Below are 13,164 nucleotides of genomic sequence, written 5' to 3'. Positions count from 1 at the left end.
GTGACCACTATCATTAACAACATACGGATCCCAAACACTTTGATAGATCTTGGAGCTGCAATCAATGTCATGACCCTTGAAACTATGAGAACACTCAAGCTTGTGAATTTGCAACATACCACAATTGTTCTTGAGCTAGCTGATAGGTCCAAAGTCATTCCTGAGGGGATTTTGGAAGATATCATTGTTTCACTGGACTCTTGGGAGTATCCAGTGGATTTCCTAGTCCTGCAACCCAAATCCAATCTAGGAGGACATCCTATCATTCTAGGCAGACCATGGTTAGCGACTGCTGATGCATTTATTGGATGCCGATCAGGTAACATGATTATCTCTAGAGGGACCGAAAGGAAACAACTCACCCTCTACCCATCAGCACAATCACCTGCAGTCACACATAACTTGTGGCTTGATGACAAATTTAATGACAAAGAGGAGGTACAATCTGTTTTTAGCATTGACCAGATCTATGATTTCCATGAAGATAATACTGATTTGGTAGAATTATTTCTCTCACAGCCTGATATATCTGAAAACTTGAGAAATGAACAATATAATGCTGCAGATGTACTTCTCGCTCAGAACTTTCAAGAAACATGCACTATCCACTCCTTGCAATCTACATTTCATGACATCTTTCCTGTTCAATCCATCACCAATACTCAGAGTCAAGTCATAGAGATCAGTCCGGGCAAAACTTTGAACATAGGTAACCACCTAGACTCATCTCAACAAGAAAAATTGATTAGACTCTTGACAAAGTACCAAAAAGCCTTTGCATGGGATTACACTGACATGCATGGGATTCACCCCGACACATGCACTCACCACATCTACACAGATAGCACCATTAAACCGGTGAGGCAACCACAACGAAGAATGAACCCCATGCTCCAAGACATTGTCAGAGAGGAGTTGCAAAAACTCTTGAGAGTCAACTTTATATATCCTATTTCTGACAGTCAGTGGGTATCCCCATTGGTTATTGTGCCTAAGAAGAATGGCAAGTGGCGTATCTGTGTTGACTACAGACAGCTGAACAAAGCCACACTCAAAGACTACTTCCCACTGCCATTCATTGACCAAGTGTTAGACACCCTAGCCGGCAAATCATCCTTTTCATTTCTTGACGGTTTCAGTGGCTACAACCAGATCCGGATTGCCTCTGAAGACCAGGACAAAACCACCTTCACCTGTCCTTGGGGCACCTATGCCTACAATGTTTTGCCATTTGGACTTTGTAACGCTCCAGCTACATTTCAGCGAGCTGTGTTAGCTATATTTGCTGATTTGATTCATGATTGTGTTGAAGTGTATATGGATGATTTTTCAGTATATGGCAATTCTTTTGATCATGCATTAGAAAATCTAGAAAAAGTTTTGAAAAGGTGTATTGAAGCTAACCTGTCCCTCAGCAACGAAAAGTGCTTCATGATGCTAAATGAAGGGATCGTGTTGGGCCATTATATCTCTTTTCAAGGCATCCAGGTTGACCCAGCAAAGATACAGATTATTGCCGATTTGCCTATTCCACAGAACCAGAGAGAGGTAAGAAGTTTTCTCGGGTATGCTAGCTATTACCGCAGATTCATTGAACATTTTAGCAAGATAGCCTTACCTTTGTTTAAACTTCTTGCCAAAGATGTACTTTTTACTTGGACTGAGAACTGCCAACATGCATTTGAACAACTTAAGAAGAAACTGTCTACTGCACCAGTCCTGAGAGGGCCTAATTGGAGTTTACCATTTCATATTTTTACCGATGCATCTGACACTGCCATAGGTGCATGCTTAGGCCAAAAAGAAGAATCTTGTACATATGCAATTTATTTCATTAGTAAAAATCTCACACCTGCCGAGCTAAACTATACAGTTACAGAGAAGGAAACACTTGCCATCATTTATGTTGTGAACAAATTTCGCCATTACATAACTGGTTATGAAGTCTTTGTACATACTGATCACTCTGCCATTCGACATCTCATGAATAAACCAATAACTAGTGGCAGAGTTACCAGATGGTTACTATTGTTGCAGGAATTTAACATCACAGTGCTAGATAGACCAGGTAAAGAAAACCAGGTGGCAGATTTCCTCTCTAGACTACAAAATCCAGGTGAGATTGTTCCTGTTGAGGACTCTTTTCCGGATGAGCACTTATTCGCAATTTCCATAGTAACTCCTTGGTTTGCTGATTTAGCTAATTACTTGTCTACAGGTAGAACACCTCCACATTTCACTGCAAAGGAAAGGAAAAGACTAATCAAACAAAGTGTTGATATTCTTGGCTTCATGGCGATCTCTTCTACACTGGTTTTGATATGATAATTAGGAGATGTGTCCGAAATGATGAGGTAATTGACATTTTAAAATCTTGCCATGATGAACCGTGTGGTGGGCATTTTGCAGCGAAGCGGACAACCTTCAAAGTTCTTACTCTTGGATACTATTGGCCATCCATTTTCAAGGATGCCAAGAAGTATGTAAAGAGTTGTGACAGCTGCCAAAGGATGGGCAGACCCACAGCTACGGATCAGATGCCCCTTCAGCCCCACGTTCACTTAGAACCATTTGATAAGTGGGCTCTGGACTTCATAGGACCGATCAACCCAGCCTCTAATGGTAAGAAGTACATCTTAGTGTGTACTGATTATGTCACAAAGTGGGCAGAAGCAAAAGCATTGGTAAGAGCAACCGAACACACAGTAGTCAATTTCCTCTTTGAGGAGATCTTTGTGAGGTATGGAGTGCCAAGAGAAATTGTCACTGATCAAGGAACCCAATTCACCTCCCAGCTCATGAAGGATATCACAGACAAGTACCAAATAAAGCATAGGAAAAGTACCCCCTACCATCCACAGGCCAATGGGCAGGTGGAATCAACCAACAAGACTCTGGAGGGGATCATTACCAAAACTGTTGCAATGAACCGCAAAAACTGGGAGGAGAAGCTCAAGGAGGCACTCTGGGCTTACCGGATTACTTGGAAAGATACCACTGGATTTACACCATACCAGTTGGTGTACGGTAAGGATATCATGCTTCCTATTGAATTCCAAATTCACACTTTCAAATTAGCTGCAGATTTATTAATTGATTTGGATCAAGCACAGAAAGAGAGAATCCAGCAGTTGAATCAGCTGGATGAGATGAGGCAACAAGCAGAACAAACCACCACCCTCATGCAAAAGCACAGGAAGCAATGGCATGATTCACACATTAAAAAGAAGCACTTCAAAGAAGGTGACTGGGCTCTGCTTTTTGATTCAAAATTCAAGGATCATAAAGCTAAGTTCACCACCCATTGGATGGGCCCTTATGAAATTGTTCAGGCTTATGACAATGGTTCAGTTAAACTTCGAACTATTGATGGCAAAGGTCATTGTTTCACAGTCAATGGTCATCGCCTGAAGCTGTACAACAAACCCATCAGCAAGCAAGACTTTCTCAATACATTATCTCAGCAAGAAGAGGTTGAGGTACTGCAGCCCTCAGCTGCAGTATCACTGCCTTAATTTCATTTTCTTTCAATTCCAAAATGTAAAAAAAAAAAAAAAAATAAAAAATAAAATAAATAAAACAAAAACTAAAAAAAAAAATAAATAATAATAATAATGGGTTAGATGTGAAAACCAGTATCTGGCACAATCTAACCCCGAATTCCTACCTGAAAACCAATTTATTGGCGGGTATGAATTCTACTTCTGTTGTTCATTATTTCCTTTCTCAGTTGCATCATGACTTGAGGACAAGTCAAACTTTCAGTCGGGGAGAGGGAGACATCTGTTCTGTTACTTTTATCTCTCCCTTGTATATTCTTCAGATTTCTATATTTCACTGTAAATTTCCAACAGCAGCTTGTTACCAGTATTCTAGACTTTAACAAATAAGCTGTTCTGTCATGATTTTCAAAGGGACCTGTTTTGATCAGACACCTATGCTACCAACACCATCAGTGCAATGGGACCTGTTTAAGATATTCAGAAGGGACCTGTTTAAAACATTCAGTTGGGACCTGTTAAAAAAAAATTCTTGATAACAAGGGCTACTTCAACCAAGCTCTTACAAGGATTTGGCATCAATACTTCAGCAAATTGCAAGCTCAGTGAACCTGTAATAATACAAAGAGCTGCATGCACATCTTCAGTTTTCTCAAGGGACCAACATCTTCAGTTTTCAAAGGGACCTATTACACTTTCAGTCTTCAACAGTCTTCAAGAAGGGACCTGTACATTCAAACTTTTCAAAGGGACCTGTTACATCTTCAAAATTTTTCTCAAAGGACCTGTGTATTCAACCTCCTTCAGAGGACCTGTCAAAAGAACAGTCACAAGGATTAGCAACTCAGCATGTCAAATGAGTAACAAAGGAGTAATGTATTTCTATTCTTGGGCATTTAATTTCCTAGATTAGTTTTTAATGTAATTTTGGTGACTATAAGCTGTTGTAATTAATTTCAAGGACACCCTCATACATCCACTCACTACCCTCATTCCACCAAGTTTCATCAATTCCCTACATCCACCTATCCCTTACACCCATCACCAACACATTCACTATGTCATATACCCCCAGGCATACCAATATTCTCTACATGACTGAACATAATTGAAGAGGGCACGTGGTGAGCTGTATGTTTGTTTTTAAAAAAAAAAAAAAAAAAAAAAAAAAGTAAAAGTATACAAAGGATGAGATGGAAGCGGCCTATATATATATATTTTCTTTACACCATACAGTCGAATCATAACCGCGCCACCCAGCATTGTCACCCAGCATTATAGCTCAACACTTTGGGTACGCTCTCAGCGTTGTTATGCTAACATGCATACAAGCGTACAACCCTCTGTTTTTAAAATTGTATGATTACATTGTAAGGCGAGTACAGGGTATTTCACATCCTCGGTTCCCATAACTTACGAAGTGAAAGTTTGAAGCAAGGAACGCGAGGAAATTGTCATCAGTTGGGTAGAGTTACAAAGTAAAGGAGTGAAGCAAGGAACGCCGAGGCGATTGTTACCATTTGAGTGGGGTTACAAAGTAAAAATTTGAACAAGAGCGCAGAGGAGAGTATCACTGTTTGGGGACGGTTTACACAGTGAAACCGGTGAGCGCCGAAAAGGGAAGCATCACCATCCCACGTCTAACACCCACAGCAGTCATATTGACCAGCTAGGCACCGTAATTGAAGATTGAAGGGAGATGCATATACCAGGTAACCGACTTGACATCTCTGTGTTTAAATTCTAAAAGTGTAGACAGAGAAGGGTTAAAGGCATAACCCTCTGCCATCACCATGACTAATAGAGTTGAACCTAGTACATTCGATAGCTCACAGTACCATAAAGACTGTATTGAGATTCTTAGAGAAGCACAGTGGCTACCTTTTCTGGAGAAATTCCATGGTAGTAATGAAGAAGTCACAAAACAATTTGCCTTTACTTTTAATGGGGAAAAGGCCCTAATAGGCAACTTCTCCTTCAGAATCTCAGAGGATACTATAGCTCAGGCCATTGGAGTAAGTCCTGAAGGAGAGAAGTACTTCAAAACCAAGCAGTTCAAGGAGAAATCATGGGTACAATTCATGTCCAGATCTAGAGTTTCCTCAGTGAATTGGAAAAAGGGAGTTCCAAGGAGCTGGTTAGTTCATCCTTGGGATGAAATGGTTTACATTCTTCAGAAGTTTATAACATGTGAAGGTAGATACAACATTGTTTATCTCTATCACATCAAGCTACTCCTCCATTTAAAGAAACAATGTGTAATCAGTGTGCCATATTTTCTGCTGCAAAGTTTAACAAAGATGGCCAAAACTATCCAGAAACAAAAAGGGAATGAGGACAAAAGTCTATACCATTTTGGCCTGATTAAAATCCTCATTGAACATGAGTTGCAGAAGCGAGGGAAGCCATGGAAAGAGTTCCTAGTTGTCAACCAGATCAGAGATGAGGAGGAAAAAGAACAGCTGCAAGAAGATTCTGGGTTTATGAAGGATATAGATGAGGAAATTCCAGTGTCCAAGGCCAGCAGAGCACCTCAACCTGAGGGCAGCATAAGGACCAGAAACATGCAAAAAGAGGATGACAAGAGCGCTGAGAAAGACAAAATCTTCACCACCTACTCCCGAAGGTCAAGAAGGACACCAAAAACTCAGCTGCAAGAAGACCAACTTGAATCTCATGCCTCTGCCCATTTGGATGTTGAAAGTGGTGGTCATTCACCACCAGCACCAGAAGTTGACATAGAGGTGGAAAGCCATAACCAACAGGAGAAATCTTCACCACCTCCTACCAAAAGACAGAAGAGGTTAGAAAAGCAAATTGAGGAATTGAAAGAAGAACTCATGGAAGCTAACATGTTGGAAAAGGTTATCAAAAGAGAAAATGAACTGCTCAAAACACAAGGCAAAGAAATGCAGAAGACAAATGAAAAGCTAAAGGAAAGGATCAGTGAGTTAGAAACTGAGCAGTCTGAGATTTCCAACTGGGCCACTAAGTGGTACAACCAGAAGAAGGCTCTTAAGGAGAAATATAAAAAGCTGAAACAAGAACTCAAAGGACAGAAGGATCAACAGGTGAAAAAGAATGTAGATACCCTGCTCAAGGCAGCAGAGATCCATGCAGGCACAGAGTTCAAAGGGAGTACCTCTGGGGTAGCATGAGGACATGCTAAGTCCTTAAGTCGGGGAGAGATGTTGGTATCATCCTAAGACCCTTTTTCCTTCCCAGTTTCACATCATTTATCCATACACTTTCATCATTTATCCCTCAAAATCCTTGAATATTGATTATTAATTGTTCTATAGTTATTAGATTGCATAAGAATTAATTTAGGGGTTTTATGTTCCAGAATTAGAGGTTTTTGATGACTTGACTACAGGAAGTACCCACAACCTGTAATGAGTTTACCGTTTGACATGTGGCGCAGCGGATGAGCGAGAACGGAAAGCATGGGCGAAAAGTGGAATGTCCAAGGATGGACAATCACCTATCTTCCATCCAAATCGGGCCTCCTAAGCATGCGGTCAACCTCAGTCAAAGCAGGGTACTCTGGCGCATAAAAGCAGCAACAACATTGTTCTATTTTCATTTTGATTTTTCTTGTTCTTTTTGAAACTTATGGTATGGAAACATTTTGCAAAAGCTATGTAAAAACGCGGCAACAGCATGTACATTCACTGCATCTATGACATGGCTGTATGTACGCGTATGTAAATACAGTGGTTGAATGTTTTTGATGGTTAATCAATAGTTGAAACATTTGCTTCGAACAGAGTTTAGTTAATACACAGAGAATCGTTTACAGTCCCAACGTGTGTTCACTCCTTTGCATTGGTTGATTGATTGAACGGTGGTAGTCGGTATACCCTTAGGCGCGGACGGGCCCTGCGTCCTTTGTTTGGTATACTGCTCTTCGTTTTTGTTATATTTCATTTCAGTTCATATATATATATATGTGTGTTTGCACAGCGCTGTATTAGTTTCAATCTCTGTGCTTACACAGCGTTGCATTGATTCCGATTTATGTATCACACAGATTGCATTATAATTTCGATTTATATAACTGTTGATTCACATAGCATACGGGTTGCAGTCATATGAGTTTTCGATTCTTTTATGATTTAAGTTTCATTACATGCATATGTATATGGTGTGCGCATCAGAAGGGTTTCTTGTTATGTTGAATGGTCAGCATTAGGGCCTGGAACGAGAATCTTGTAAGGGATTTGGCCCTCGTGTGATTTACAGATACATGCTTATAAACTCTGCCTCCTTTTTCAGTCTATTCATGTTCCTTTTATACAGCTTAATAGTGTACATATCTTGCATGTTGTGTGTGTGTCCTGAGCAAAGATTTTCTGAGTGATACCTCTGTAAGGAGGTTAGAATCATTGCCATAATCATACACAGTCTTTAGAGTCACAGTTTGATTTAATAGATGCATGTCATAATCAGCATTGTAGTCAAATACATCAGTAGGGTAATCTAGGTGTGTGAAGGATAGGTTGCATATCACGGTCTTCTGTAAGGAAGCCTTGCAATTTCCCTCATAATCACCTGGGCGGCAATTCTTTATGTCTATATATCTTAGACCACGCCTCTAAGTTTACGCACCTCGGTCGATATTAAATATAGAGTCTAGTCTAGTACCCTAGCTAGAACCACTACAGGCATAATATTGAGCTGTAGCTTCTTAATGATCTTTATGATGCGAAATTGTAACTTCTACAAGGACACCGAATTGTGGTCTATACAAAGACCATTCTCCCTTCTGCCACTGTGATCATAAGAGGGATCCAAATTCCCTTGCTATTGACTAACTATAGCAATACCTTATGTACCTTCTCCATCCGAGTTTCTTCCTGTGATGCATACGAACATGCCTCCGAAAATCTCAGACATCCGAGCTTACTGTTCTGTGAAATCTCAGAGAGATATGCGAAGTCTGAACTGTGCTAATGCGAGGAGCCTAGCCTCCTATATATAGTAATTCATCCATATAATTATGAGCTGACTTGACCATCGAATAGATGTGTCTCCTTGAGCGAGCCGACATGAGTCATTATTTTATCTTGTAGGTCGACATAGGAAGAGGAGGACTGTGCTTGTCTTTGGAGGGCTATTTGCTAGAATACATTTGACATATCTTTATACATGACATTGATCTTTGACAAATCCTAAGGCTCTCAATGGGAGCCATCTAAAAATAAACTTCTTGCTCATGAAACCCATTAAGCAAGGCATTACAAAATAATTTTATTTTCTTTACATCATCTACAAAATCACAATTACAATGTCATTATGAAGACCGAACCTAGTTACATTTTACAACACTTCTTAATTTGGGCTAGATACATATTTACATATTCTTCAATAAACACACCCTTTCCTATGTGTTTGGAATTACTCTTTGACTTGGGTAATCACAATTAATTTTGTGGATGTGGTGAACAGCAAAAAGGATTGTTCTTATTCACTCAATTGATTTTGTGGATGTGGTGAACAGCAAAAATGATTGTTCTTATTCATTCACTCTTGATCTTTTAGTTGTTGTCCTTAGTAGTTGGTTCTTGACTCTACTTACCCAATGGATTTGACACGAGTCTTGATCCTTCCATCACTATTTTCATTAAATCTCTTCTCAGAAATTCTGTTTTACTAAAGCTATCCTTTTGAATAATCTTTGAGCCTCCTTATAATATGCTTTAGGAATCCTCTCTTAGGGAAATAGACAACCTAAATAGTGGGAGTAGGTTGTTGTGGTGACATTGGATAACCTCTTCAAGTTGTCCATAGGCTAGCAATGCTCTTTTGGACTTTAAAATGCTAGTTTGTGATGTAACAGGTCCATAAACATTTTGTGATCATTGCCTTAATGACCTCAAATCTAAGTAGTGATTGTTTTGTTTTAATATGCTTTTGTCCCTTTGAACCCATTTTTAAAACTTATCTGAAGTTTGTTGTAAGGCTTGTTTTCTATGATGTTAAAGTTCTTCTATCTAAAGTTTTTTATCAATTAATATTGCTTTTGTGATTGATGTGGTAGGATCCAAACTCTAAACATTTGGGAACAACAGTTTGGGATGCATCGATGGTGTTTGCTAAGTTTCTGGTATATCTTTACACTACATCCTTCTACTTCCTGTTTCTCTTTTTAACAGTCTACTTGTTGGTTGCTTGAGATATGATGTCTCGTAGTGATTCTGTTTTGATAGGTGTAATGATTTTCTTGAGATATTAATTTTGTTGTAATGTTTGGTTTTTATTTCTATGGATCAATGCTGATTGAATTCTACTAAATTTTGTGTACACCAATGAACGAAGCTTTTTTTTTGAAGGAAATTAAGGTTTGGCTCTTTGAACATAAATGTTTTGAGAATTGTCAATCAAGAATTATAAAGGGAATAGTTATGTTTTTGTTTACTTGGAATTTTAGTGGAAGGAATACTTTAGTACGAAATCTTGTTTAATTTGAGGATTTCAAGGGTCCAATATGCTAATGTTTTCCATTTTACCTGCGCACAGAGTATTTTTTTGTAAGTTAGCTGAGATTCTATTAATATATACAAGAAAATTACACATTGATTGAGGGTCTGGTTGTTTGAAGACAAACCCATCTCTCAATATAAAAGCCAAATATATGTATTTATGGGAGTTTGTATCCAAGTCATTGGAGTCTCCAGGTCGCCTATCTTTTTTGCTGTGTAGGCATCTTCCTCTTTGTCATTTGCTTCAACCTCCTCATCTTCTTCTCAATATTTAGTCTCAGATCCCGAGATGGCAGTGATAAGAGTATTGTCTTTATTGTGAAGTTAATCAAGATTTTGTTAGATGGCATTATCCCTGTTCTTCCTATTGTTGATGATATAGGCAATTTGTTAAATTTTGATTAACATGTTCTTTGCATAGGACAGTTACTTCTATTTTTATATAGCCCAATTATCAATCCATTTCTTTTAGTAGCAATCACATCAACTATGCTGACAATAACTGAGGAAAGAACATAAGTAAATAATGCAGAGGATAAGCCTAAGACAAGAGGACACATGAATATGGCTCATGCCAGGGAAAAACCCCATGATGGGGAAAACCCTTGATCAATTCTTCTTATTATTATAATCAAATGTTCATCAGAGAGAGAGAGAGAGAATACAATAAAGAGTCAAGATTGACTTGCCAATACCACTGTCCAAATTCTAACTTTGATCAATAAATGCGGCCTTCTGAGCTAAAAATGAAACACCCAAAACAATTGGAATCAAGGCATTATTACAGTTCTGGTTAGGGCACATATCAGCCCTAACTCACAACAGTGAACACATGAGAATAATCTCAAAATACTTCGCTTCTTCTTGCTGTAGGTGCGGTCCTGGGTTTATGATCATCCTTTCGTCCCTTTGAGAAGCCTGCGGCTAGCATGAAGTAGGCTCCTTGAGAATGCGGCCTACCAAGGAGAGGGTTTTCACACCACAAAACCCTCGTAATGCCTGTGGTAATCCTCTAGGATGGCTCGGTCTGTGACAGGAGATAAAGGAGCCCAGAACAGTACTCAACTTAAGCCCAAACATTCCTTTAGCAGACTCGGCCTCCAGCCTGAGGAACCCAGCTCATTATGCAGCCCAAACAAAATGTCAAACAGTCCCCTCCTTCTTCGCTGGAGCTAACTTTCTTTCTGCGACCATTTCAGAGAGAGATGTGAGTGTTATGATGTGTGGGAGCACCTCTATATATACTATTCGTTGGGGTCAAGAGACGTGACTATTGGGCTTGATGAGCTGACATATAGGTGAGGCCGACTTTAATAATTTGCATGTGAGAAAACAAAAATTCAAAATCACACTTCCGCTTGTCCAAATGAGACAATCTTTATATTGATTTTGGTCCTCTCGAAAAGAGGAATTTAATGCAATCATCATCTCCATCAAATGAGCTGTCCCAAGGTGGAATTTGGGCCTAGTTGCCAAATTTAACACAATTAGTTCTTTGACATGCAAATACAAGTTTAAGATCTTGGGATATTTGAAGTCTCTTCCATAAGAATGTCTTAGGTTGGAATGATTATTTGGATTTCTTCATCCACCTTATGGCGTGTTGTTTGCCTCGTTTTCATCCTAATCGTATTTTATAGATTCTTCTATACTTTCCTAGTGGTCTTGGAATAGTGGGCGTGATGGGCTACAATAATGACCTTTAGTTTGGAGATTTTCCATTTTCTCCTTGAATGCCCTATCAACACACATGTTGCCGCCTTAATCCACACTCGGGATTATCGTGGAGAAAATATTTAACTCCACTTGGTCTGGCCTTGGGGGCAAGTCTCGAGTTGAGGCTGTCATTCAATTCTTGACTCCTCCGTTTAGGCTTACTCCTAGCGAAGCCAAAGGGGGTGGACCCTAAAAGATGTCTAAGGTTCAGCTAGAAAGTCAGTTTTCTAAGAGTTAATACAAGATGATCAGGTCACACTTCATCCAATTACACTTAAAAGTTGAGTGAGCACATACATCCACAAAATAAATATGGCGAGATAAAACCAATGCCCTGATGTAAATACTTGCTAAAGTATTCCAAATAATGATACACTTCTGCAAAAGAAAGCTTGGAAGAAAAGAACTTGAAATAAAAGTGCCACAAGAGATAGATGCTTCCAAAGTAAAGTAGCAAATGATAACTTTAGCAAGTACTAACTTGGAAGATGCTTAAGTAGTGTGATGAAATTATCTTGGTAAATTTTAAGTTAGTCTTAAGTTTTGAAGCAGGTTCCAAAATAACTCTGCTTCCCCTGACCTCACCCTCGCTTGGGCCCAAATCTCAGAGTGGATGCAATAGGGGATGGAGGGTCCCTAATATCTACTTCAACCAACTTAAGTTGGAGGTAGATTTGTTAGTGCCACAATTGTCAAATTGTTATTAACATATTGCTTTGCAAAGTAGATGATACTTGAAAGTAAAGCACCTTAATGAATTTAGAACAACTAAATCAATGAGATTGCAATAGTATTGTAAGAGAAGGTTAATCTACAAATTGCAAGAGAAAGACAATTACAATAAAGAGATGAAGGAACAACTGAATTAGTGAGCTAAGTTAACCAATGAGCTCATTTAACACATTAAGATAAATTGCATGTCAAGTAGAGAGATTAAATGCATGAAAAGCAAGTTAAAGAAAATGATTATCACTCTAACCTACTTAAGTAAATCAAGGCAATAAAGGAGACACTCAAGCAATGCACGAAGACACCTTCCCCAAAGGGAAAGGGTTGGGATGCCTAAGAGATGATCCCCTATCTCCCGAGAAGAAAATGATTTTTTTTATTAAAATTGGATCACTCTTATAAGATGAGGGATGAAGAGGGTATTTAGAAAGAGTTTACAAGCAATTTCCTCAAAGGGAAATGGTACTCTTTCTAATTTTTTTACAAGTTATTCAAATGTTACTCCAAAATTACAATGGAGATTGAGCGAATGATTATAATCTAAAATCAAGGCTTCCTTTTAACCAAGCGAGAGCTATTACAAGGATGTTACAAAGGGAAAGTTTTCCTGGAAGGATTCACAATGAATAAGGAAATTTCAAAGGAAAAATGTTCCAATAATGGGGGTATGGTGGCCTTTTAGACTTCTCGTTTAGATGCACGAAAAAAATCAGGTTCAAGTGCTGCCTTCTTTC

The 13,164-nt window shown here is 38.9% G+C and overlaps 1 protein-coding gene across 3 annotated transcripts in view; it reads left to right on the top strand.

Moving 5' to 3' along the window:
• The window catches only part of LOC149190674 (S-adenosyl-L-methionine-dependent methyltransferases superfamily protein), a 232,153-nt gene that overhangs the window by 160,065 nt on the left and 58,924 nt on the right, over window positions 1-13,164 (top strand). For all 3 annotated transcript variants that reach the window (XM_089412235.1, XM_089412234.1, XM_089412236.1), the window contains one exon: window positions 9,544-9,609. In XM_089412235.1, the coding sequence (XP_089268361.1) occupies window positions 9,544-9,609 (66 nt within the window). The remainder of the gene's footprint in view (window positions 1-9,543; window positions 9,610-13,164) is intronic.

Source organism: Pinus tabuliformis, chromosome 3_1, assembly GCF_031772625.1.
Source record: "Pinus tabuliformis cultivar Carrire ecotype Pingquan chromosome 3_1, CPIR1, whole genome shotgun sequence".
Taxonomy (NCBI): domain Eukaryota; kingdom Viridiplantae; phylum Streptophyta; class Pinopsida; order Pinales; family Pinaceae; genus Pinus; species Pinus tabuliformis.
Note: the sequence above shows the minus strand (reverse complement) of the source record. Positions and strands in the feature narration are given on the sequence as shown.